Below are 27,888 nucleotides of genomic sequence, written 5' to 3'. Positions count from 1 at the left end.
GACCAGATAATCACAACCTGAGTTGGGGCGTAACAATGTTACATGTAACATGTTGTAGAGACAGCCGCGATACAATGCTTCATTTAACCCTCACTGACAATGAGGTGCCGCTGCTGTCTCACTTGCAGACAAGGAACGGAGCTGCAGGGCGGAAAGCCACCGAATGCCAAAAAGCAGCATGGCCGCTGCGAACACGGTGGCGGGGTCAGCGCGGATGGGAAGGGGATGGCGTGGGATCCGGAGGGTCAGTGGGAGTCTGGGGGAAGAAGTGGGGAGGGCCCCGTGTGCAGTGAGTGGGGAAGGCTGGGGCTCTGCAGGCCCACGGGGTTTGCGGAGGGAGGTCTGAGCCATGGAAGGAGTGGCCTGGGAGGCGGAGAGTGCTCGCTGGTGGAGGACAGAGCGGGGTGGCAGGGGTAGGGAGAAGGGGCAGCTCACCGTCGGGGCCGCGAGCAGCAGCATCAGCCCGCAGGTGGAGGCCCTCTTCTCCAGCCGGTCCGAGATGACTCCCGCCAGGATGCCACCTGCGTGCAGAGGGGGGTGCTGAGGGCCGCCGCCCCGGGCGAGGCCCCCGGAGAGGAAGCAGGATACGCACGCAGGCACAGCCGTCCCTGCCCAAGTCCCCTTGCACGTCCCGTTAGCAGGAAGCCGCCTCAGAGATGCCTGACCTCCGAACAGGCCGATGTGCTGTGGTCAGACACAGTGGCCGGAGACACCTCCCGGGGAGACAACGTGGGAGCTCCGGGTCTGCCTCAGGCCCGAGAGCCCCCGCTGCCAGGTCACCACCACCGCCCGCTGGCCGCCCGCTGGCCTGTCTGACGGAGCTCACAGGCAGAGGCAGAGCCAGACGCGGGGGGGCACGCCCACTCAGGCGGGACATCTTGGGGCACACCGTCCTCTCAGGAAGTCAGCTCTGAGGGGTCCCAGCCCTGGTGCTTACATGCCACTGCCTGTCCCCACGGAGCAGGGGGAGGGACTCACCGAAGATCCCGCCCACGTCAAACAGGGTGGACAGCTCGCCCGCCTTCTTGGCGTCCAGGTGATCTGTCAGAATGAAGGTGTCGCTGTGGGGAAAATGCTACCACCACGTCCTTCTGCCCCCTAAGCTGATCCGCTCCGAGGAGCAGCCCGCTAACTCCGACGGCAGAGAACCAGCAGCCCGGCCCGTGGGGGGACTCACAGGAAGATGAGACCTAAACACTCGCCCCCAAATGAGCACGGGTCCCTCCGAGTCTCACTGGCGCCCCCTTTGGCTCAGTGTCGCCAGTGTTCCATGCAGCACAGGACAGAAGTGGGGTCGCTAGACAGGGAAGGATCCCCGAGCTCCTGACTGCCTTCCCTACCCCCCACAGGCCCTGCCCCTCACTGTCCCCTCCGCCTCCATCCTGTGACATCCAGCCCTCCTGCTCGGGCACAGGCCACGTCCGCTTGTCCTCATGACACTCGGAACCATGCGATCTGCACCCTGCAAACCCACATTCCACGTGTCTCCTCCCCGTCCATTCAGCAGAGCTGGCATCTCTCTACCTCTCAGGGGGACACCCAGACATTCGGGGTCCTATTTGACCGTCCTTCCCTGCCCATCCTCATCCCCTTTCAGCCGAGGCTGCAGCCCCCGGCCGCGGGATCTTTTCTCTGAGGAACGTCTGGACCCCTCTTGCCTTTCCTGTGTGGTCACACACTGGTATTGAGCTGGTGCGTTCTGTCACCACCTTCAGCGCCAGCCCTGCTGGACTTTGGAAGTAAGACATACTCTCTGTTCTTCCCTCAAATTGGAGCTCATCCCCAGGAAGCAATTTCCAGGTCAGACCATCACACTTATTATCTCAGCTCCCCGGGGCCTCTGCTCCTGCTCGCCAGCTGCCGGGCCCAACATCTGAGGGAACCAGATTTAAACGCAGGCTGCCCCGGAACAGGAGACCCCGCAGAACCAGCAGCCACAGCTGGGACACGCATGCCAGCCCTTTAACCCATCAAGGTTATTGCCATGGCAACAAAACGTGCCCGGCACAGCTGCCTCTGTGTCTGTACATGTCCACTACTCATGCCGCTGGGTTCAAAGTGTCTCTCACATCACCATGCATCGTGGACCAGCCGAGAAAGGGAGTTCGGTCACAGCCTCCGCACAGAACCCAAGCGAGCGCTTCCAGCCACAGGCACTCACCGACGTTTGTGATGTAGAGAGGGAGCCAGAAGAGGAACGTGTAGCTGACCAGCTTCGCAAAGAGCAGGCACAGGGAGAACTCGACCACACCCTGAAAGAGAGCGAGCCTGCTGACCCCAAAGGTGCACTCCCTGTGTTCACTTCAGGGTGCGACTGAGCCACAATGCCCCGACGCCCATACTCGCCACAGCTCTGGGCGGGCTGGCAGTGCCCAGGCCCGCCACAGCGAGGTGAAGCGCGCGCTGTCCACGTCAGTGGCTGGAGGACTCCTCTACGCCCGAGCTCGTCCAGGAGCTCAGTGCTGGGAGCACAGGGGATACCCCAGCCGGAGGGGGTGTGTGTGACTTACTGCACCCTCACTGTGTAGCTGGCATTGTGCTCCTTCAATCTTGAACAGCAGTAAGCATCACACTCTGCCGAGTGATGATGAGGGAGTGGGGGCTCCGAGTGGCTGACACTTGCCGGGACACCCAGCTCCTCCGAGGCCAGGGCTCTCAGCCTGCTCTCTGTTCAAACCCATTTGCATTTCTTAACTAGTGTGTACATCTCTTTCAGTAAAAGTATTTGGGCGCTGCACAATAGGTACAACAGAAATGTTACTAGTTGTTAACAAGACACTTTTTAAAATAAACTCCTATTTAAAACCAGTGTTTTCTGCAGGCCAGCCCAGAGCTCTCTCTCTTTCAATGGCGGGCGGCCAGGCTGGGCTGCAGCGCCCTTGACTGAATTATGCCTATATTTAAAATATACATCTATTAAATATACAATATCTCTCCTCAGCTTTAAACAAAGAACAAGCCTGGTTCTGTGGCCCATCAGCTTCTGTCTGCACCCCTCACCCTCCTTCCTGGTAGAACACGGTCAGTGAGACCAGGTCTGGGCTCCTAAAGCACTTTCATGGGTGAAGAAAGTGGAGCGGGCCCATCCCAAAGAGCAGAACGCAGGCCAGCGCCTCCCAGGGGCCACGGCAGGTCCTCAGGGGCCAGCAGGCGGCTGGGAGGGAGGGAGTGACACAGGGTATGGAGGCCCAGTGGGGCCAGAGACTCGGGTTTACAAGGGAAGATGAGAGGCCTGTGTGTCTATGACATTTCTGAATTTCTAAGTGGAGACAACTAGTTTAAAAACTCTTTAAAACACAGTGTGAGGCAGACAGACACTGCAGCCCCTGCTCAGGGCCGGGCTGCCCGTGAATGGGCCTGCTGAGGCTCTGGCCTGTGCATTGCTGATCACAGGTGCCTTTGCTAAGCTCAGTTATCAACAGGCCAGTTCATCTGCCATATGCACCGACGCCGCCTTTGGAAACTCTCCCCATGCCAGTACTTACAGGGATTTTCAAGGCCCCGGTGAAGCTGATGGCGGCCATGCTGCCCCCGCCCTCGGCCGGGAGGGTGACCACGTGGTTCTGATGGACAGCACGCTTCCCGTCTGACAGCAGCAGGCACTGCACCTCTGGGTCCTGAAGGTGAGCCCATGGGAAAGAGAAAGAAGAGGCTGTCATGCCTCCGGTCGAAGGGAGGCCAGGGTCCCTGATGCCTAAGGGCTCCCCTGAGAGCCTCGGGGCATCTAGAACATTCTCACCGCAGTCATCGCTTAGAATCATTAGCTTCCCGCATTTTTAGGAAGTACCAACTAAACATGCAAAACCCTCTGACCCAGCCAGTCTAGAAATCTATTTGTGAAAAATAATTTGGATGATGAAAAACTACTTATCCAATAAAATGAATGTCAACCACCATTGAGGAAAATTGGTAAAGTCCATCCATAGTAATAATATATCTTGTAGTTATAAAAAAAAAAGTTAGATTTTAATGACATGGTAATACTCAAAATTGTATTTTATCATGATTTCAAGGAATATATACATATATTATAAATATTTATATATGTGTGCATATCCATATATATATAAAAGGCCAATATGAAAAGTGTCCCCTCAGAGGTTTGACCGGGAGACCAGGAGTTTGATTGCTCGCTATGATGTGCACTGACCACCAGGGGGCAGGGTGGAACGAAGAAAGGCCCTGGTCGGCAGCCAGCAGCCCGGGAAGGGAAGCCCTGGATGGCAGTTAGAAGGAAGGCCCCAGCCAGCAGCCAGAAGGCCCCTATCGGCCCTGATCACTGGCCAGGCCTATGGACCCTACCTGTGCATGAATTTCATGCACCGGGCCTCTAGTGTACAGATATAACAAGGTAACTATGCGATGTATCATAGAAAGAAGCTAAATTCTAACCCGGCAATGATTATCACCAAGTGGTGAAATTACATGCAATTTTTATGAAAATAAATGCTTTCTATGATCCTGCATTTTTTTAAGGAGCCCACAATGGATGTACATAATCAGAACCAACATTATTTCAAGATGCATAAACCAATTCTGATATTTTGTAAATTTTGGTTCTGGACATTGCTAAAGGACAAGTTAGCACTGTTAAAGTAAAGAACAGTGGTTCCCAAGGGGGGTTGGGGTTCCAAGTGTGAGCAAGATGGCCTGAAACTGTTGCTCACGCCTAAACTATGAAGTTCAAGGACTTAGAATGTTTCTCTGTATTTCAGACTTCCCACAGAACAAAACAGCCTGTAAGTACTTATCTCACTACAGCCTATGCCAGCTGGATTACAAATGCAATTTATTAAGAACAAAACAAAAGGAGATGACAATGCACTGCGATATCTGTCTCTCCATACTTAGAATTCTCTCCCAGAGAAAAACAGCTATTGGGACAACTGGGGGCGGGCGACAGCCACAGCTGCAACGTGGGCTCAGCCCAGCAGCTCGCGTGGGCAGCAGGGTGCCATCCCGAGAGCCGGGAAGTGACTTGCTGGCAGACATGGCACAGGGGACTGGCCTTTGGGTAAACATGGCTACGTTCACCGCACATGTGATGCTTTAGCATGACGATGACATACATGAACATGAAGAACTGCCACTTGAGTTTGGAAATCAACTTTTCTCTCATGAATTATGCTAGCTGTCCAGGTCAGGAGACTAAGTCACAGTTCTCAACCCTGGCTGAGCCCTGGGTCTCCTGGGCTCTGAGCCAGTCCGGGGCGCAGGGTGCACCCAGACAATTACAGGGGTCCTTGGAGCAGGCCCCGGGAGGCCCAAGTTCCCGGCTGAGAACTGCAGAACTCCACGAGTTTACAAACACTAAGCAGGCAGGGCTGAAGGAAAGGTAGTCATGATGGGGGCTGAGGAACACTCCACGCTGAGGTCCTGTGGGCCTGAGCCGGGTCCCTCTGGGAAAGAGGACGCCAGGTTTTCCTGCTGAACTTGTGGGTCACCCTGCCTGCCCACCAAGAGCCACCTGCAGTGTGTGAGCTCTTCCTGCAGCCCGGTGAGTGCTCAGAGACCCCTCTGAAGGGCCAACAACCGCCTGGTAGCGTCCGCCCTGAGTCCGCCTGTGGTGCGGCCGGGCCTCTAACTAGGTAACTGTCCCTTTGGTGACAGCTAGTAAACAGACTTCAGTAGAAGGACCAGGAGAGGAAGGAACGACATTTATTCAGAAGACATGGCCGGCTTTAATGGTGAGGAGCTGCACCAGAACACAGGCCTGAGGTCAAGGGCAAAGTCAAGTCTTCAATCACAGTTGGAGAGGGCCCAGTGGGCATGACCCAGAGGTTGAGCATCGCTCTATGAACCAGGATGTCAGTTTGATAAAGCAATCGGAGAGATATTGAGCCATTTGGACATCGATTAAGACCTGATGCTGTGGACCAAATATTTGTGCTCCTCCCAAATTCTTGTGTTAAACCCCAGTTTCTGATGTCACGGTATTTGGAGGTGGGCCTTTGGTCAGGAGGGGAGCCCTCTGGAGGGGATTAGTGCCCTTACGAGGAGAGACGCCTGAGAGCTTGCTCCTCTCCCTGCTCTCCGTCTTCCTGGCATTTAGCTGGTGCTGTCTCCCCTCTCTGCAGCCCAAAATGGGAGTTCCACAGGAGCGAGATGTGTCACTGATGCCCACGGCACAGCCTGACCTGGAGCAGTGCCCGCCTCACGGGATGCTGCAAACACTTGCTGGACGAAAGAACGACTTTCAAATTTGATTTTAAAAATGTAAAGTAAGCTTAGCCTGTTACCCAGAGAAATCTAACAAGGACCAATTTGAGACCCGGTTTTGTAAGGACCTGGATGTCCCGGACGGGTCCCCGAGGCAGCGTGTCTGACCGCCTGCTGAGCGGCTCAGGGAAGACTCACCAGCAGCTTCTTCTCGTCAGGCAGGGCTTGCTTCTGCAGGCGAAACCTGTGCACGCCATTCTCATAGCTCTTTGCGTGCTGGGAGGAAAACATTAGTTAGAGCAATGACTGAACCCATAGCCAGAAACCACACCTCACGTCACTGGCGCGGGGACACGAAAAGCAGAGAGCGAGTCCTTACCGCCACCAGGGTGGTCGAGCAGGCGATGTCCTTCGGATCTGAAAAACCAAACATACAGTCATGTGTGAACCCGGGGCCGGGCATGTCCTCCAACACAAACACTAAACCAAAACAAGACCCACCTGACACTTGTACTCAGTCAGCAGCGATTTCAGAAAAAAGACAAGGCCCGAGGCAGCATGCCTGGTGGGGGGAGGCCACAGGGCGGCAGCCACCCCACAGGGAACCCATAGCCCCTGCCCTCCCCCCGCCACCAACAAATGCGAGTGGCGGGAGCATGGAGCCTGCTGCCCAGTATGGAGAACAAGCCACATGGGACACCCAGACACGCCGGCACATGCATACCGCGGCCACAGGCATGTGAAGTGTGTCTGAAGGAGGAGTTCCGGGAGGAAATGTAAGAACAGGAAAAGCTTTTCAGCATAGAAGGGTACAGGTGACATTGGTGATGAGTTGCTTAGTGCCATGGAGTGAATTAGAAATGGAAATTAGTGGGGACCCACATCCACCTCGATGTACAAGAAAGCGCCTGGTATCTGAACGCCAGGAGGCCGGCCACCGGAAAGAGGAACAGACTGGGAGCTGGGCTTTTCCCTCCTGTAGTTGGGGAATGGCTCTGGTGCAGTGGGCACCGGTGGCCAGCACAGCCGGGAGGCGCGAGGGAAGTAAACTCACTCTTCAGAGTCCAGAGGCTGCCTCTCATCAGCCCTGTTCCCTCCCCACACCCGGAAGGCTGGTCTTTTATTTATTTATTTATTTATTTATTTATTTATTTATTAAAATATATTTTATTGATTTTTTATAGAGAGGAAGGGAGAGGGATAGAGAGTTAGAAACATCGATGAGAGAGTAACATTGACCAGCTGCCTCTTGCACACCCCCTACTGGGGATATGCCAGCAACCAATGTACATGCCCTTGACCGGAATCGAACCTGGGACCTTTCAGTCCGCAGACCGACGCTCTACCCACTGAGCCAAACCGGTTTCGGCGGAAGGCTGGTCTTTTAATAACTTTTGGTGAAACAGCTTAATTGCCTCGAAACACACTGAGCTAAAGGGCTCTATGTTCCCACAGCTGAGTTCCCTCCCGTGTGACACAGAAGGTGACACCCCGTCAGAGCTGGCTTGCCGGTGAGGAGGACCAGGGAAGCCAAAGGCACAGGTGCAGGTCCGGATGCGCTCACCTGCCCCCCCACATGGGTAAGATCTCATAGGACAGCTCCAGGCATGGCCTTTCGTGGCCTTTCTGCCCCAAGAGTGGACCCAGGAGGAGAAACAGAGCCCCAAGGTCACCACAGTACGAAGCGGGAAGCCAGCAGGGGGACCCCTGGATCAGAGGAAGCTGACAGGAGGTGACGGGGATGATGGGAGGGCAGTTCCAGGAAAGCCCTCTGTTCAGAATCTCAGCATCGCCCCTCCCTCCCTAGCCCCACACCAGCAGGAGCTGCAGGAGCGGCAGGAGCGGCAGGAGCCGCAGGAGCGGTGGCTCAGTGGGAAGGAGGCTCTCATTCATTTGATTACTAAAGACCAAACCAACGCTTCCTATTCTTGGAAATCCTGCCCTGGCTGGCCGCTGATGGACCTACGAGGGAATTGGCACTTGGATCCCAGGCCAGGTCAGCAAGCTCCCGCCCACGGCCACACGCCCCCCTCCTCAGAGCCAGCTCTTATCAGTTAAGGAAGAGAATAAGTCATGGTGGACTCCAGACCTCGGGCAGCACAACGCACTGCATCCAGGAACCTTGCGCTGGCGAAGAGGAAGGGCCTGGCTCTCGGGTGACTAATGCGTGAAGCACACCGGGAGAGCCAGGTGGCAGGGCCCCACCTGGAGGAAAACAGATGGCACGGCTGACCTTTCCCAGAACTCGGGGACACGCGGGCCCAGGGAAGGCGTGTGCGACCTGAGCGCCCTGGCCTCCAGCAGCACCAGCTTCTCCGCAGCTGGCACATCTGAGAGCCTTTGTCCTGCGGGGCCTCTATTTTAAAAACCAATTTGAAATTCAATTCAAACGAGCTTGTAACTGAATCTAGAATGGAACGCTCTTCACCCAAGTAAGATACATGGTCATAGGCTGTGTCATGGTTTACAACGCTGTCCCAGATAGACCGTATCAGAGAGCAAACAAGGTCCGGGTGAGCAGGTGCCGGGCCGGGCACCTCACCCCCGGCGGTGAGCAGTGTGGCAGGCCCCAGGAAGTGGCGAGACTCCCGGACACAAGGAGAACCCTGCGTGCCTGACGCTGCAGGGCTGGGGGATCGGAGGAAGGAATTTCAACCTATTACTCCAGAAATCAGGAAACGGCAGAAAGTCCAGCATGACCAGGAGGGAAACAGCTAACGGGGAAGGCGGCACCGGAAGGAGGAGTCTACCTGATGGGGCGGGGGGGGGGGGGAGCCAGGGCCGCCACACGCCTGCACAGAACTACGCAACAGCCCGCTCACAAACACTCCGGGGTGGCGGTCGCTCAGGCACGGGTACTCACGCTCGATGAGGAAGAGGAAGCACACGACCCCCATGGCCGCCACGATGGCCCCAGGCACGATGAAGGACAGGCCCCAGCACGTGGACACCCAGTAGCCGGCAATCAAGGACCCCAGGATGTTGCCCACGGAGGTGTGGGAGTTCCAGACCCCCATGATCAAACCTCGCCTGCAACACAGACACAAGGCAGCACGTGATGTCCAGAGGCTCACGGGGCCGCTGTGGGGACACGGCCCTGCGCCACGCGGGAGAGCTGGCCGAGCCGGAGGCGGTGCGGGAGCTGCTGGGCGCGGGGCGGGGTGCTTGCAGAGGACGGGGCTTCCTCTCCCCTCGGAGACACAGGTGTGTATACACGTCTCGCTCAGGGCCTCTTTATTTATGTTTAATAGAGGAATGAGGCCTTTTCCTGAAGTTCTTGGAGGTCCCCAAATTTAAACAGGTGCCTCTGCGGACTAAGTCCAATCATTTGATGAACTAGCCCATTAGCATGAGTTTCCGCTGGCCCAGTGGATGGAGTGGCTAAATGAGGCTCAGGGAGCTGGCTTCCTGTTCCCGTTCTCCATTTTCAGTATCACCCACCTCCCTCACCCTGGCCCTGGCAGGGGCTGTGGGTCACACAGCATTACTGTGGCATCTGGACCTGTCCCGCTTCCATGTGCCTTAGTCTTATTTTCAATGTGGCCTGAGGCAGGGTCCACCCTCTGCACGCCTCCCTGGTCCCCAGGGCGGAAAAGGCTGGGCTGCTGGCCAGCTTTGCAGGAGGACACAGACCCGCCCCGCCCACAGCAGGGGGCGCATCTCCTGGGACAAAGGTCACCTGCATTTCAGAACCTCTGGGCCCAGAAGTTTCAATCATTTTATTTCCTAGACTAAAGTGTTCCCCTTACAATAAATCTAAAGAAAAACTGAAAAGAAAGTCTTTAAAAAACAAAAACAAATCTTTTACAAAACAATGCTGCTGGAAACACCTTCCTTTCTAAAACCTTTCATTGCTCTATGACAGCTGCCACTCAATGGTATTTCTATGACAGCTGCCACTCCATGGCGTTTTGCTTTAGTGCCAGGCGTGCAGCAGGGGTTAGACAATCACACACTGACAAGGTCTCACCTTCCTTTTCCGAACCAGTTGCTGAGGCAGGTGACGACGCTGGGCCAGCCGGTGGTCTGCACCAGCCCGTTGATGATCTGTGACAGAGGGGGAAGGGCGGCTCAGCGCGAGGGGAACACTGCTGCAGGGGGGCTCACAGATGCTGCCTCTTCTCCGCCAGTGTGGGAGCACAGCTGGGACCCCCACAAAAGAAGGGGGTCAGACCCTATCTGATGTGAGCCCCGAGAGCCAAACATTTTAATCTATATATGTAATTGCAAATCTAACACACGCCTATGGCGAACATTTTAGAAGTGGGGAAAAGGAAGAAAAAGAAATCTGTGGCTAGAAGATGAACTACTTAGTAACAGCCTGGGCCAAGGGGTTCAATCGCTGTCTAATCTAAATTTTATAAGAGAAAAAACTGTTCTTTTCCTAGAAATGTGATTGTACTGTAAATGTGGCTTGCAAATTGCATGCTTTCACTTGTTATGCTGTGAAGAAGGTACTGTTGTTAATGATACTCTGAACTGAGATTAACTTGGATCTAAAGCCTAAAGAAAGCATTTCTTCCGTTTTTAAGAATACCCTGAGTTTACATGTCAAGAAGGGACTTAGCGCCTGGCCAGTGTGGCTTAGAGGTTGAGTAGCATCGACCTATGAATCGAGGTCACAGTTCGATTCCAGGCAGGGCACATGCCCAGGTTGCGGGCTTGAACCCAAGTAGGGGCATGATGTTTCTCTCTCTCCTTTGTATGTATATATATTAGAGGCCCGGTCATGGAATTCGTGCATGGATGGGGTCCCTAGGACTGGATGGCAATCAGGGCCGATCAGGACCAGGCTGATTGGGGCCCAAAGGTCCCGGTGGGGTTAGGAGGCAACAGTCACCGGGCCAGGTATGGGAGGAATGGACACCACCATCATCAGCGCCCCACCACCATGCGGTTCCCCACTCTCCCCCTCCTCCTTCCCTTGCTGCTGCGCTGCCACCATGGTAGGTGGGCGGTGTACCAATCGGGGCCTGCTGGCCAGGGGAGGTAGGCTGTGGGAGGACACTGACCACTAGGGGGCAGCTCCTGCATTGAGTGTCTGCCCCCTGGTGGTCAGTGCATGTCATAGTGACCAGTTGTTCTGGTCGTAATGGTTGCGCATATATATATTTTATTTTTATTTTTATTTTATTTTATTTTATTTTTATTTTTTAAATTTATTATTATTATTATTTTTTAAAGGGACTTAGCAAGGACACTGGTGGATAGGCTCACTTTAGTTTCAGGAGTGTCAGGGGCAACTTTACAGGACGACATGAAACCAGGTCCAGCCTTGCGCCTCCTCCAATGGCCACTGGACAACCAGCTCTGCAGGAGCCATTGGGCTGCTCGCTGGGCCAGCCTCAGGGCCAGCCAGGCGTGGCCTTCCCTCCAGCAATGTGCTGGAACTGCGGATTTTTTTTTCTTCCTCCTAATTTTAAATATTACTACAAAGTGTAACTTGCTTTTGTAATTAAAACAGTCAAATTTTTTCAAGGTCTTGTGGCAACCTTTTTAAAGGTAAACCATGTTTAATTTGCTTTGATGATCTTATAACACCACTAGACTATCTGGAGAGCTTCAGAAGTTGAACTCATTATTTTAAGTCATTTTCCATTTCCAGTAAATATTTATTCTCAAGAACGTTGAGATGGGCAGTGGCCAAGTTTTTCAGGAAGGGCTGGGCCCAGCTGGGAGGGCAGAGCCACAGGCCTGTCTCTGCGTCACCTGCTGTGAGCACCCTTAGGCTCTCTCCTCCCACTGACCACCTCCAACCCTGTCCCGTCGTCAATGACGCCCACCTCCTCCCTTCCTCCTGCTCTCGCTGCACCCCATGCCCCTCTGACTCCTGACTGGTATGATCTGTCACAAGATAGAACATCTAAACTCATCCAGATGAGGGCAGAGGGCTCCTGCTTTGATTCCCTGCTGGGGTGTGGACAGATAGAATTCCCTAGAACACCTGCCCCGCCTGTGTGGCTCAATGGTTGAGCATTGACCTATGAACCAGGAACTCATGTGGAGTTCATTTTACTTCCTAGACTAAAGTGTTCTAGGTCAGACACCTGCCTGGGTTGCAGGCTTGGTCCCCAGGATGGGGTGTGCAGGAGGCAGCCGATCAATGATTCTCTTTTATCCCTGATGTTTCTATCTCTCTCCCTCTCCCTTCCTCTCTGAAATCAATAAAAAAGGATTTTTTTTTTTTTTTAAAAGCAACTCTTGAAACTTAAGGAAAACTGCATGGATGCTGGAATTTCAGAGAAGATAGAAGAGAGACCTTACATGTCAGCACTGACCCTGATGTCAGACAGGCTACAGGTCTGCTATGCCCCCCATCCTGATTCCCCCCCTGCCATCTTCTCTCCTGGTGGAGGGAGTGAGGGACCTACGACATGAACATGCTGTCCAGCTCATCAGGGCAACCCCACGCGTGGTGAACCATGGGCCCAGACCTTACCTGAGTTACCACGTAGAATCCAAAACTGTGGATATTGTAGAAATACCCTAAGCCAAACAGGGCAGTAAAGATGCCGCTGGCCAGCATTCCGAAGGTTAGGTAATACCGAATTGGCAGGCGCTCCCCTATTATGCCGCTGAGGGGAAGAAAAGAGAGACAAGCATGAGAAAACAAACACACCCACAGTGCAAATGGCCCAGCAACCTCCTTCCGGATGCTGCCCGGCTGTTCTCGGAGCTGTTAGAACTCCAGAGCACAGCTGCTTCCAAGAAGTTTTAATCACAATGACCTCCCAGTGGGGTGCTTATTAGCCAGAAACTGGTCATGGAAACATCCTTTAAGACTCTTTATTCCTAGTGAGAGTCACTAACTGTCAAATAATAAACATCAAACACCATGGCTTACACTCAGGATGGCGGCCATTTATAAAAAACAACCCAAGCGTATCCGGCTAGTTAATTCTGCTTTTATATAAACAACATCCAGTTAAAATTCCAACTGTCAAACTGCAGGCAAACACCATAAAAAGGAATGACCATGAGCAAGCCTCTCGGACTGGAGCTGCTGTTTAGTCACCGAAGAGGCAGCTGGAAGGGACACCATTCCATGTTTACCCGCCTCTAGAGGCCACGCTCACCTGCTGACACCCGCCAGGCTGGAGCTGGCCAGGAAGGCCCCCGCCAATCTACCTGTGTCTGCTGTGCCACACGGTCCGCGTGCCGAGGTGGCACTGAGAGGCCGTGCCAGGGAGCAGGGCACTCCCCGCTGCAGTGACTCTGGTGGTCAGACTCTCGTGGTCACACTCATTGGCCAGCGGCCGGGGAAAGGGTCTCGGCCGGTAACTAAGCAACAACGGAAGCACTGCATTTAAACCAGGCTTCTTCACCTCGGCACGCTGCCACCCGGGGCTGGGCGATCTCCGTGGTGAGGGCTGTGCCCTGTGCTGTGGCCTGTGAGCAGCACGCTGGCCTCTGCCCACGGGAGGCCAGGAGCACCCTTTCTCCAGCCGTGACAGCCATCTTTAAGAAATATGTCCCCAGATGCTGCTCTATGTTTCCTCAGGGACAAAATCACTCCCGGCTGAGAGGAACATTTAGGCGCTGTTTCCTAGTCACTGAGAGAAGCATACTCCAGCATGGGGTCTTTTATTTTATAGGCTGTTGGTGTCCAGTGAGAGCAGTCTTTATTATTAACATTAGTTTATAGTAAACATTATTAACATTAGTTTATAGTAAACTATTATAATATTAGTTTATAGCAAACTATTATAATAGTAAACATTATTCCTCAGGACGGAACAGGCTGGCGGCCTGGGTGCCGCCCGGCCCGAGGAGCTGGAGGCGCACACATCCTCCTGTTCCGTGTGCCACTCGCTCGGGCTTCCCTGTCCGCTGCTGCCCACACCTGCCGGGCCAATATGCAAACACAGGAAAGGAATCCACCCTCTACCAGAGGGAACTGCCTGGCTGGCACCGCCCACCCACCAGGTCCTGGTGATGCCACATCTGGTGGGCGCCAGGGAAGAGGCTCACCATTGACAGAATCCTCGAGAGTCTTGAGTCTCTAAAGATCCCAGACTCCGGACAAAAGCCTCTGGGGCTAAAGGCCTTCCTATTATGCGCATTTCCCCCAACCCGGCTGGACTGACACAATTCCAGTATTTTTATTTTATTTTATTTTATTTACAAAAAGGAAGGGAGAGGGATAGAGAGCTAGAAACAGCGATGAGAGCGAAACATCGATCAGCTGCCTCCTGCACACATCCCACTGGGGATGTGCCCACAACCTAGGTACATGCCCTTGATCGGAATCGAACCTGGGACACTTGAGTCGCAAGCTGACGCTCTATCCACTGAGCCAAACTGGTTAGGGCTATAATTCCAGTATTTAACCCGTCCCCAACAGGTCCTTTTCCTCATCTGACTCGTACCACCTTCCTAGTCAGTTCAAGAATGGGATCAAGGAGAACCCAGGGTAGGAGTCACGTGTGCCGGCCCCGTGCGAATGCCCTGCATGTATTAACGCATTCACCCCCTGTCCTCTGAGGTGAGAACTACCATGTCCCCCGTTGTGCAGAGCAGGCGGTGGAGCTGGGCTTCAGATCCCGGCCACCACGCCGCAAGGCCCTGCGCTCAGGGGAGGAGCCTGTGTGTGCCCAGCAGGGTGCCCAGGTGGACCGGGCAGCTCACACTTGGCAAACCGTGGACTGAGTAATGTGGATCCGGAAGCAGATGGCGGCCCTGGAAGCAGAGTGAAGATGCACTGCGCACCGCGAGGAGCCCCCAGTCTCGCTCCTAAGTGACACCCCCGGGCAGGGCTCGTGTGTCCAAAACCCGAGGGCCAGGAAGGCATCGTGGAGTCCGCCCTGCCCAGTGGAGCGCACCGGCTCTCACTCTGTCCTGGTCTCTGAGAAGAGACGGACAGGTAAGGGGCCTGCACGCAGGCGGGGCCTAGTGTCACGCATACTGTCTTCGTCATCGCACACACCTGAGAAGGTTCTGCACGGAATGGTGTAAGGCAATGGTCGGCAAACTCATTAGTCAACAGAGCCAAATATCAACAGTACAATGATAGAAATTTCTTCTGAGAGCCAAACTTTTTAAACTTAAACTTCTTCTAACGCCACTTCTTCAACATAGACTCGCCCAGGCCGTGTTATTTTTTGGAAGAGCCACACTCAGGGGTCCAAAGAGCCGCATGTGGCTCGTGAGCTGTGGTTTGCCGACCACTGGTGTAGGGGGCCAGCGGACCTACCTCAGGTACATGCCAATGGCGTACGCGCACAGGAAAGAGTAGTCCAGGGCCCCGAGCAGCTGCTGGTAGTTGTCCCGATCTGCACGGTGAAGAGCGGCGGGGAGGTGAGCGGTGCTTACTGTCACCAAACGTCAGTGCGCGCTCCCCAGCGGGGCTACTGCCACAGACCTCTGCTCTCCGAGGAGGATGGAGAACGTGGGGGTGTGTGCTGTGGGCTGCTTGGCAAACAGAAACACAGCCACCACATTCCACACAACCACTAGGCAGCCACTGTCTGTGTGGACAAACCCTCCTGGCTCAGGGTGAGCATCGATCTCTTCTTTTCCTCCGGCACCCGCCTCGGCCGGCCCCGCACCAGGCCTCGGCGGTCTCTCCCTTCCACCCACAGTCTGTGCTCTGCACGCCTGACCTTCCCACTCTGACAGGATGGACATGCACACCGAGGTCAGCAGATTTCCCCACTAAGAGCATCTTTGTCCGGTGGTCACACTTCTGCACACAGGCCCCGTGACAGGGCAGCGGCTGGGGGAGTGGGACTGTGGAAGGTCAGCTCTCTGGACACAGTTACCCTCGAGGACACGGCACTGCTGCTCAGTCAGCAAGGCTGGAGGGGCCGGAGGAGTGGGCCACGCTGGCGTACCCCAGTGCCTGCCATGGAAGAACCCTCCCTGAGGGGACAGCCCACCTCAGACCTGCAGCAACAGAGAACTCACCGAACGGGGCCCAGCCGCAGTCCGTCTCATTGTCCGGGAGCTGGTGCGCGGGGCGGGCGTTGGCTTTCTGGCTCTGGCTGTTGAATCTGACATCAGCCTCGTTCCCAGCAGCGCAGTACTTGTGGAGCTCACTCTGGGACATCCCCGGGGGGCAGAGGCCAGAGAGAAAGGGCATTCAGCAGGGGTGCAGGGTCAGAACAGCACCCCCTCTTACCAGCCTTCCTAGGGCTTCTGGCTGGGGACCACAGAATGCGGGCGGGTCCAGCTTCCCGGGCTCTCCCGCAGCCCCCACTCCTGAGCACACAGAGCAAACACAGCATGTCCAGGGCACCAAAGAGGACTGCTCAGAGCAGCTGTGCAGCTGAATGCTGACTGCCTGCATCCTCAGACCGCCTGCCACCTCCTTGGACCACTGCCCAGAGTGGACCATGGGTTCATCTCGCTAGATCTGTATGGCTGGGCTAAACGCTGCGGCGATGCAAGAGAAGAGGACCAGGTCCATGCAATGGCGAGGATGCCTCCCGCAAACATAAGCCTGACACAGAGGGGCTCCAATGGTAGAACTCTATTTCCATGTATGATGTTCAAGGGCAGGAAAATGACTCCATGGTGACCTTGATTACCATGGCCGGGCGCAAGGAGCCTTCCGGGCCAGACCTCGGCCAGGCGATGACTTTCTGGGTGAGCACGGTACATGGGACTCATTCGCTCTGTGCTCATGTGGTTGTGTCATCGTCACCAGGGCACTGCCCTAAAAATCTAGCCAAGGATTCTGCTTTACAAATTCACTATCTGGCAAATAGCCTTCCTCGGCAGACCATGGACAGGGAGTGGAGGAAAGGCTGTAGAGAGCAACAGAATTACAGCTGGGTCAGTGTCACGTCAACGATGAGAAAGTGAGGGAGGGGCAGTGGAGCTGTAAGGAGCTGTCTTTGGCAAAGGACAATTTCCTTGTTCCTCTTGCAAGAGTCAAATGCCACACAAGCCTGTTGACAATGTATAGGCAAAATGATGGAATTCCAACAAGGGTCAGAAAATTACCTTGCTCCTCCCCAAGTTATGACTGGCTATTATGTGGGCTATAACATCTTCTTTACTCAAAGTCAAGTTTAACTGGCTGTTATGTAGGCTATTATCTACTCAAGTCTTCTTTACTCAAAGTCTAGTTAAATGATGGTTTAACAGCTTCCTTCCCGCCCATCATGCAAGCAGGAACTCCGCGTTCTAATAATAACAAATAACCACCACCACAGCCCAACTCAGGGTCAAAGCGTGATGATCGTAGAAGCGAGTAGGGAACAATTTAGGACTGGATGTTTTGGAGAGAAAATTCACACAAGAATAAATATTGAACTAAGCTTTAGGATTCTGAAACTATCAACCAATATTACTAAGAGTATACTACCTTCGAAAATATAACTCCTAAAACATTTTAAATTCAGAAAAGAGAAACTTAAAAGCAAAGCTGCAAAATACCTTGCTTCTACACAATCCATTTTCCCCATTTACCCCCCACCCCCACCCCCCCAATCTCCCCTGATAGTTTTCTCTTAAAGTGACGAGTTCCTTATAGAGATTATAGGCAGGAAAGTTTCCTATCCTGCCTGTAATCTCTGATTTCTTACCTTAACTATGATTTCTTATGATTTCTTACCTTAACTATGATTTCTTACCTTAACTATGCTGATAGGCTTCCGAGATAAGTGGAAACTCGCATACAGCAAAAATGTCAAAATGAAAATGAAGGTTCGATACCTGAAACACAAAACAGTGTAGGAAATGATGCCCAATAACATGAGCTGCATGAGGAATTTGTGGCCACTATAACTCTTAAATTGTCTTATGCTGAATATTATTCATTCAGCCATTATCAAGTATCAATCCTATTGATCATCCTATATAATAAAAGGCCAATATACAGATTGACCCTAATGGCGGAATAATTGGTTGCTATGATGCACACTGACCACCAGGGGGCAGACATCAATGCAGGAGCTGCCCCTTGGTGGTCAGTGTGCTCCCACCCGGGGAGCGCTGCTCAACCAGAAGCCAGGCTCATGGCTGGTGAGTGTAGCGGCGGCGGTGGGAACCTCTTCCACCTCTGTGGCAGTGCTAAGGATGTCCAACTCTGGCTTAGACCTGCTCCCCGGAGAAAGCAGGCCTAAGCCATCAGTCAGACATCCCCCAAGGACTCCCAGACTGTGAGAGGATGCAGGCCGGGCTGACCCCCCCTATCTGCCTGAGTGCATGAATTTCATGCACCCGGCCTCTAGTATTATTATTTAATATTATATTTTAAAAGTGAGACTTCTGCTCGGTCCAAATTGAATCCATTTAAACATTAATTTTAAAAACCCCCCACTATAAATGCCCTAGCTGGTTTGGCTCAGTGGATAGAGCACTGGCCTGCAGACCAAAGAGTGCTGGTTTTGATTCTGGTCAAGAGCATGTATGGTGATTGCAGGCCCCTCCCCAGCCCAAGCCCTGGTCGGGGCATGTGAAGGAGGCAATGTGTTTTTCTCACATTGATGTTTCTCTGTCTTTCCCTCTCTCTTCTTCTCTCTTTAAAAGATCAATGGAAAAATATCCTTGTGAGGATTAACAACACCAACAAAAAACCCCCCAAAAAACAATACTATAATCAAAGAGAAATCTGGGACTCATAAGGTGAACATGTTTACTTGCAGACAGAAAGGAACGATTCTGTAGTCTGAAACAAAATTAACTGCAAGCTTCTTGTAAGCTGCTATCCTGGGCACTGACAATCATATTTTTTACTTTTTAGCTTCTAAGCAACTTTTCCGAAGGACACAAGCAAGGCAGAGACACAAATATCTCACTGACCTCAATGAGAAAAACCGAGTGATGCTGACAAGCTATGAATAAGGCCAATGCATAAAAATACTGGCCAAAGCCCTGCTGCTCTTTCTGGTTTATGAGAAAAGCAGTCATGCAGGGAGGAGAAAAGGGGGGAGGGGGGAGGGAGAGTGCTGAAATACATGGGCGTCTAAAGAAAAGAAGGTACTTTAAGAAGAAGATGGAAGTTCATTCCAGTCTGAAAATTTGAACCATGCTATTATGGAAAAACATTTCTTAAGGGGAAAGATACATCAGGAGGAAGAAGTACTGGCAAGAGATGATGACAGGGGCTCCCCCCAGGAGGGCAGGTCCTTCTGTGTGAGGACCCAGCCCCTCACCCTGAAGAACCCATCCTCCTTCTGGCCTGGAAAGGCAGGTGACTTTCAAGTGGAGTGATGGCTGGGATTGATAATTACCCAGGACAAAGGAGGCAGAGATAGGAAAGAGGTGGGAGGGGGGAGGGCCCAGCCCACAGAGGAGCCATGGCCACTGGCCCTGGGTGGTGCTGGGACCCTCCCCCAGGCTCTGTCCACAGCTGTGATTGACACCTCAAGGGCAGCTTTCCTCCAATAACACAAAGATCCTGCCTCTTTGGCCAGTAGGGGACAAATAAAGATTTCTGGATTTTTTAAAAAAGGGTCACATTTCAGGTGGGGAAAAAGGTTGGTGGGACCAATGGACTAGAACCTTTAACTGCCAGGACACCTGTGCTTAGGGAGAGGAAAGCACTCAGCAACTACCGTATTTTCCGGCGTATAAGATGACCCCATAATTTTACAGTTAAAACATAGGTTTAGGCCTATATTCGCTGTATAAGACTACCCCCCACTTCAAAGAAAAGACTTACTTTGCCGTCAAGATCTGCAGGTAATTTTTGTGCAATTTTGGTCTTTTGCCCCCGATTTTCGGTTGACTTTTTTTCATTTCAAAAGTCGTCTTATACGCCGGAAAATACGTACTCCAAAAATGACTAACGAAATGCCCCCATGTGCTCCTCGTCATCAAGGCAACACACACTGAGGGTTTTCCTAGGATTCACTCTCCAAGCCCATGCCAAGGACCAGAAAGAAAAAAAAGTAAAATAAAAAAAAATGAGTGCATGTTTTATCCCAACGGACAAAGACTACGCAGGTACAGTGAGGTTGTCCCGAAGTCCAGCCTTGTGTTTCTGAAAACCATCTGTTTGGGTCAGTAATGACATTCTCTCAGTTCTTTGCCCGAAGCTCTGTTATCCCACCTAGCTCTAGGCTCCTATGTGCCATAAATTGCCAGCAAAGGAAGGTTCTAGGCCACTGGAACTCTGTAAGCCCTCAATACCCAAATGTCCAGCCCACAGGCAGGTTCGCTGGCCACTTATGTCCACGCTCGATGTAAATGACAAGGGTGAGTGCAGCCTATGGGGAACCCTGACCCGTCCCCATTTGGGTACAGGGGTCCCTTTGACAGTCCCCACGGGAGTATTTTGGAAAAGTCCTCAGAATGCGTTACCTCCCAAATCTGAGTCTGAAGGAAGAATCTGGTGACTGGTGCGCGACCTGCCAGGAGAATCTGAAGTTCATAACCACCCAGCCAGGAAGGACTGGGAGAAAGCAGCTCTACTTACATGGGCCTTGGGTTCATGCTCTCTACCCACACACAGAGTCTTCTATTTATAAATGTTCTATTTTTATTAAACATATTCCCATATTTATAAAATAGAACAAATAACCCAGAACTGAAGAGCTCCTCCATATGTTCAGACAAAGTCTAAAGAGTCCTAGGACCCGAATATACCTGAGTCCTCAGATAGTCAAGATGTCTAGGGTATGGGAACCTTTGGCAATCCTTGGGCCATTGCCCCCTTCCCTGAGCCTCCGCTTCCATCCCTGGCCCCTGCCCCTTCTCTAACTGGGCCTGGCAGCACAAAGGTGGTTCCAGGACTGGGCTCATTGGGGGATGCCGGGCAGAGCAGTGCCCAGGGCCGCTCCAGGAACACGTGGCCACAGAGGAGAGCAGCATCCGTTTCCAGCTGAACTGAGTTTTCAGCTCAGTTTTGGGTGGGAGGGAAATACCTTGGTGACCCAGCCAGCAGGCTGCCAGGTTCCCTCTGAGAACTTCTTTATTTCTGTGGGATCATCATGGGTTATGGGCTGAAGTTCTGGCCCTCTTCAGTCCTTTGCCACTTTGTGGTTCTACCTTCATTGTCTTTCTTCCTTTCTCATTCGCCATGCAAGGATTCTGGGTGATGTTTGTTTCTCTCTTATCCTTCTCGTACTGAGTGGCACACTGCCCCCCTAAATTCATACCCACCTAAGACTCAGAACCTGGCTTTATTTGGACATGGTCTTGCAGATGAGGTCATACTTAACTCATGGATGACCTCAAATCCAATGAGATCCTAAGTCCAGTAATTGACATCCTTATAAAAGCCAAGTGAAAACACAGAGTCAGATGGGGGAAGACCCTGGGACAACAGAGGCACAGGAGTGCAGAGGACTGCCAGCCACCGCCAGAGGCTGGAGGCGGCGGGAAGGACTCCTCCCCAGAGCCTGCTGTGGGCCCTCTGACACCTTGATCTCACACTTGTGGCCTCCAGAACGGTGAGAATACGTGTCTGTTGTTTGAAGCCACCCAGTGCATTGTACTTCGTTACAGCAGCCCTAGGACATGAATACAGTCCTCCGCTTCTGTGTTTTGTGTTACAGTTAGGCTTGTGAATATTAAAAAAAAAACACAATTAAAAATGATTGATTGAATCCTTCATTCATCAGTGTCCCACTTACTTTGTGCAGTTATGCCTGACTCTAGCATTCTCGGCATCTACTGATACTGCAGAGGGAGTGTGTGGGTTAATCCCAAGTTTCTAGCAAAAAAGACCATCGTGATGAGGATGGCACAGGACAGGTGCACCTTCGAAGCTTCCTTAGAAATGCTCACAGCTGTGAGCAGCTCGCCCCGCGGTAAGATTCAATGCAGAATGTGCTTCCTCCTTTGAGTGTTATTTATCTCAATCATATGCAAATAAGGAACACACAAATGCTTTAGATGAGAGTCACTGAACAGGCTGACTTGGCACCGAAATTAGCCCAAAGACGCCCTTAACTTAGAAACAATGAAACCACACAGCTGAGTCCTCTCCACAGCACCCCAGGGAGGCACGTGACTCTGGCGACGTCAGCTCTGATCACTTGGTTAAGGGGCTGCCTGCCAGACCCCCTTAGGGAAGCTGTAACCTTTCCATCTAAGTAACTAGTAAGGACTCTGTGGGAACACACTTGGAGATTAAGTAAATAAGCTCTTCCTCCAACTTTCCCCCAAGACAGTGTGTCCCTTGGTGATCCTCACCTAAACTAAGCTTGGCTAATGTCTGTAACCTGGACAACAGATTGGTTGTCCAGGTTACAGACACGCCCGCCTCCTTAGGAGCTGCCCATCTGCCATGGGGGAAGGGCTTTCCTTTCTCCCGTTTACCCACTTATTGAATTATAGCCGCGTGGACTCACTGGATTCCAATTGTATTCAATGGGCTATCATCCATTATTAATATCCTTTATTTTAAATATCAAATCATCTCAGACATGGCAGTGAAAACCCCTGTTTTTAAGCACACCCTTATTTTCGGGCGCAGACATATTCCTGGCTCCTCTTACTTCCCCTGCCCCCGTGCTGACACAGCCCAGTCTCCAAAGATGCCCAGCTCCTTCCGTGGGAAAAAGCACATACCCTGTTTCCCCGAAAATAAGACAGTGTCTTATATTAACTTTTTCTCCCAAAGTTGCTCTAGGTCTTATTTTCAGGGATGTCTTATCTTTCCATGAGCTAGGTCTTATTTTCGGAGGATGTCTTATTTTCCGGGAAACACGGTAGACACCAAGATCTGGCACCAGGCGTGCTCAGTGCTATGATGTTCCCAGAGCCTCTTGGTGGGCAGGGATAGGACATTTTACACACACACACACACACACACACACACACACACACACTCATGCAACACATATACACATACCACGTACACACACACAGGCATATATATCTAGTTCTCCCCTGCTTTCTCACCAAATCCTCTTAATTTCTTTAATTGCTATCCAATACCACATGGTTCATTCAGTCCCCACTGCCCACCCCTCGTCCATATTTTTAACTCCTTCACCATCAGTGAACAGCTGTTTCCCTTCTGTGCTATTCTTGACAAAATCTGAATCTAATCGGGAGAAAATACTAGATACAGACCAAACAAAAGACAGCCTATTAAAAAAAAAAAAAAAGGCTTGTGCCTTCGCAAATGTCAAGGTCATAAACGACAATGAAAGGCCAAGAAACAGTCCAGCTGAAAGGAGAATTAAATCTACAGGACAGCTAAATGCAGCATGCAGCCCTGGGCTGCATCCCGGGCCAGGAAGAAAGCTATAAAGACATTCTTGGACATCTGGCAGGATTGTGAATAAGGACTTTGGATTTGATGCTAGAACTGTATCAGTGTTACATTTTCTGGTTTTGATCTCTGTGTGTAGTTATATGAGAATGTCTTGTTTATAGGAAATATGTGCTGATGTATTTAGAAATAAAACAACATGTCTGCAACTTACTCTCAAATGTTCATAAAGCATTTTACACGCACACACACACACACACACACACACGCAGAAGCAAAAAACAACAGTGCTTCAGATTGGTTTGCAGGGGGAACCCAGGCCTCAAAGCTGCCCTAGTTCACTGTACTCGAGATTCAAAGCCCAAGAGAGAGACTTGTAGTCCCTCTCCCCTTTTTCCCACCCCCGATTCCGCCCTGCCTCCTGCTGCACCTGCGCTGTTTGAGGAAGGTCCTGGGAACGGGCCTCGAGGGCCTCCACTGGTGGCCGTGAGACAGAAAGTCCTGAGCCTCACCTGCCTATCCCAACTGCACACACAGGATGAACATCAGTTCCCCAACGGAAGTCAAGGCGATGCTAGAAAGGGGCTGGTGTGCTGGGCAGAGACACATAAAAAGCGTCCTTCGTAGGAATGTTAAACCCTCTTTAGGGTTGCTAAATCTCAGCTAAAAAATAACTTTTCAAGGTCAAGGAGCAAGTTGGAGGCAGAGATGGAGAGAACTGAGACAAATACTCTGCACCTTTGCTACCCGAAGTGTGGTCAGTGGACTGATGGCACCATCCCTGGGAGGTGCAGACTCTCAGGCCCACCTGGACCTCTGCGGCAGAATCTGCATTTTAACAAGTTCAGGGGCGATTCACATGCTCACTAAAGCTCTGTCTCTGTAGCACTCACCGTAAAAAAAAAAAAAAAGGGACCGAACAGACGGACTTGTTCTGACCCCGGTCCCAAAACAGATAGAAGCAACATCTGAGTCGCTCAGGGAATGTTGATTAGCAGCTAAGGGGCAGCGGATCACTCTAGGAAGGTAAGGAAGTGTCCGCTGGACAATTTTTCCTGACCAAGCGGCCAGCACTCCCGACTTCTCCCGGAGCTCCGGGCTCAGCGCAAAGGCGGCGCCACCCTACCAGGAAGGGAGCAGCTTCTCTGAGGCCTGGAAAACCCACAGCCGAGGAGTCCATCGAGCACCTGTGGCGCCCCGATCGGAGCAAGCGGGTGGATTCAAGGAAGCTCTTCAACCACCCACAGAAAGGTCAGAGTTTGCGTGGCTAGGCTGAGAGTTCAGGCTGCGATAGCGCCATTGCTCCAGCGAGGCCCCGCCCCCAGAGCGGCCCTGAGCGCGCCACCAGGAGCGCCGCGAGGCCCGGCCCCAGTGCGGCCCAGAGCACCGCGGCCCGGAGCGCCGCGAGGCCCCGCCCCCAGAGCGGCCCTGAGCGCGCCACCAGGAGCGCTGTGAGGCCCCGGCCCCAGAGCGGCCCAGAGCACCGCGGCCCGGAGCGCCGCGAGGCCCCGCCCCCAGAGCGGCCGTGGCCCCGCCTATATTGTAGCCCGGGAGAGCTGCGAGGGCCCGCCCCCAGAGAGAAAGAGGGCCAGAGCAACCAAAGTCTGGGAGGTCAAACCAGTAACACTGACACCTAAGGGCTGAACTACAAACTGCCTTTTTTTTTTTTTTTTTTTTTTTTTTTTTTTTTTTTTTTTTCTTTTTTCTTTTTCTTTTTCTTTTAATTAATCAAAAATAAATAAATGGACACAAATAACTAAGATATAGCCTGCCTAAAATTAAGGACTACCTTACAAAACTGAGGTGCAGTGGAAAGCTGGGAACTGCAAGACTCTCTGATCCAAGAACCAGGCATACCAAATACAATAACAGAGGAAGTGATTGAACTCTACTGGACAATTTTATGCTAATTATACTATTCTTTATTTTATTTTCATTTTTTACATTTTTTATTTAATTTTCATTTTTTACATCTTTTACTTCAGAAACGATTTTTTTTCTTTTTTCCTTACTTGATTTTACCTTTTCAATTATTACATTTTTCAATCTCTATCTTCACTATTACTACTGCTATTTTGCAATTTTTTTTTCTTTTTCTTTTCCTCCCCAGTACCATTTTACTTCGTCTTTATTTTACATTGGGAGTAACCTTCATTCTATTTTAATCTCTACTATAGCATCATTCAACCCTATCTCAATTCGACCTTTACCCCATCACTCTCTTACTAAACTTTAACCTTTTAGTCTCCAGTTTATCCTATCCCTTTCCGGCTTTAGTTTTTCCTCTATTCTTTCTGTATACCCCCTGCTAAAGCTCTCACTATACTCATAGATCTAAGTTCCAACCCCTGATACAAGTGTATAAATATCACTCTCTGCACTATATTAACTAGTTAAAAAAAACACAAAAAAAAAAACGGTTCTACTTTCTATCCTTTTCTCATTGTTTGAGTGAAGGTTGATTATTGTGAATATTGGTGCTTTTCAGTGAAATTGTTATGCTTATTCCAGTGTTGTTATTGTTGCTTTGTAATTTTTTTTAAATCCTCTGTTTTTGTTTGTTTCTTTGACTTCTGTATATCATAACCTTACTTAATAATAGTGGATATTGTATTGTAGTTTGTATTAATCTCCAAGTATTGTTACCGGCATTGGCTGGGCTCAGTGGTTGATCTATGGCAATTTTCTCCACATATATATAGTTTGTTTCCCATTTTTTTAGTTTGCTTCTTCTCTCTCTCTCTCTCTCTCTCTCTCTCTCTCTCTCTCTCTCTCTTTCTCTCTCTCTCTTCTTTTTCTCCCTGTTTTCTAACTTCATTTTGTCATTACTTTATTTCTTCTTTGACTTTTTTTTTTTTTTTTAATTTTTCTTTATTTTATTTTTACCTTCCTTCCTTCCTTCTCTCCTATACCCTAATTTGCCTATCGCTAGGGGTTACCTTTATTAGAGGTTATTAATATTGTAAATACATTCCTGTTAAGTGCCTCTCGTGTTGTACATGGTAGTGTTGTATTTTGCACCTATAAATTAACGCAAGAGAAAGAACACCACATAACCAGACATCCTGAAAAGAGATACCATGGGAAGACAAAGAAACACCCCACAAATGAAAGAAAAGCAGGCATCACCAGAAAAGGAAGTAAACGAGCCAGAGGCAAGCAGCCTACCAGAGCAAGAGTTCAGAATAATGATTATTGGTTGGCTAAAAAGAATGGAAGAGAAATTTGACAATAACCAAGAAGAAATGAGGAAGAACCATCAGGAATTGAGGAAGAACCAAGAAGAAATGAAAAATGACATCGCTACCATGAAGAACTCAATAGAAAGCATCAAGAGTAGACTAGATGAAGCGGAAGACCGCATCAGTGAGCTAGAAGACAAGATGGAAAAAAATACCCAATTAGAGCAGCTTCTAGAAAAAAAGATTAAAAAGCAGGAGGAGAGCCTACGGGAGCTTTGGGACATTACAAAACAAAATAATATTCGAATAATAGGGGTTCCAGAAGGAAAGGAAACTGAGGTAGACGTGGAAAAAGTATTTCAAGAAATAATGACAGAAAACTTTCCTGAGATAGAGAAGAAAAAACCCACACAAATCCAAGATGCTCGCAGAGTCCCAAGCAAAATGAATCCCAGAAGACAGACGCCAAGGCACATTATAATTAAAGTGGCAAACAACAACGACAAAGTAAGAATCTTAAAAGCAGCCAGAGAGAGACAGAAAGTTACTTACAAAGGAACCCCCATCAGACTAGCAACTGATTTCTCAACAGAAACATATCAGGCCAGAAGGGAATGGGATGAAATATACAAAGTCATGCAAAGGAAGGGTTTGAATCCAAGAATACTGTACCCAGCAAGACTATCAATCAAAATTGAAGGGGAAATCAGGAGCTTCACAGACAAAAAAAGACTGAAGGAATTTATCTCCACCAAACCAGCAATGCAAGAAATGCTAAAGGGTCTACTGTAAAAATAAAGAAATAGGAATTGAAGAAGGAACATGGGTATAGAATAAAAATGCCATCAAATGAGTACCTATCAATAATAACCTTAAATGTAAATGGATTAAATGCTCCAATCAAAAGACATAGGGTGTCAGATTGGATAAGAAAACAAGACCCTTACATCTGTTGCCTACAAGAAACCCACCTCAGAAAAAAAGATGCACACAGACTGAGGGTGAAGGGATGGAAAAAAGTTTTCCAGGCAAATGGAAAGGAAAGAAAAGCTGGGGTAGCAATACTTATATCTGACAAATTAGATCTCAGAGTGAAGGACATAACAAGAGATAATGAAGGTCACTTCATAATACTAAAGGGTACAATCCAACAAGAAGAAATAACCCTGGTAAATATATATGCACCCAATACAGGAGCACCCAAATACATAAAAAAACTGCTGGAGGACATTAAGGGAGAGATTAATAGCAATACAATCATAGTAGGAGATTTTAATACCCCACTGTCACCCTTCGACAAATCATCTAAACAAAAAAGCAGCAAAGAAATATCAATCCTAAACGACTCACTAGACCAGATGGAATTAATTGACATCTTTAGAACATTCCACCCCAAAGCCACAGAATATACATTCTTCTCAAGTGCACATG

General features: G+C 50.7%; 1 protein-coding gene across 2 annotated transcripts in view; it reads right to left on the bottom strand.

The window, feature by feature from the left end:
* The window catches only part of SLC37A1 (solute carrier family 37 member 1), a gene marked incomplete at its 3' end in the record, with an annotated part of 46,232 nt that overhangs the window by 9,408 nt on the left and 8,936 nt on the right, over positions 1-27,888 (bottom strand). For both annotated transcript variants that reach the window (XM_084873640.1, XM_084873641.1), the window contains exons 3-14: positions 17,739-17,820; positions 16,066-16,198; positions 15,353-15,431; positions 12,599-12,734; positions 10,130-10,206; positions 9,023-9,189; positions 6,539-6,576; positions 6,358-6,435; positions 3,486-3,617; positions 2,162-2,252; positions 979-1,041; positions 436-521 (exon numbers count right to left, since the gene is read on the bottom strand). In XM_084873640.1, coding sequence (XP_084729766.1) covers positions 436-521; positions 979-1,041; positions 2,162-2,252; positions 3,486-3,617; positions 6,358-6,435; positions 6,539-6,576; positions 9,023-9,189; positions 10,130-10,206; positions 12,599-12,734; positions 15,353-15,431; positions 16,066-16,198; positions 17,739-17,820 — 1,162 coding nt within the window. The remainder of the gene's footprint in view (positions 1-435; positions 522-978; positions 1,042-2,161; positions 2,253-3,485; positions 3,618-6,357; positions 6,436-6,538; positions 6,577-9,022; positions 9,190-10,129; positions 10,207-12,598; positions 12,735-15,352; positions 15,432-16,065; positions 16,199-17,738; positions 17,821-27,888) is intronic.

Source organism: Pipistrellus hanaki (assembly GCF_964339955.1).
Source record: "Pipistrellus hanaki genome assembly, chromosome: 2".
Taxonomy (NCBI): domain Eukaryota; kingdom Metazoa; phylum Chordata; class Mammalia; order Chiroptera; family Vespertilionidae; genus Pipistrellus; species Pipistrellus hanaki.
The sequence above is the reverse complement of the archived record's forward strand: the minus strand, read 5'-3'. Positions and strand labels throughout refer to the sequence as shown.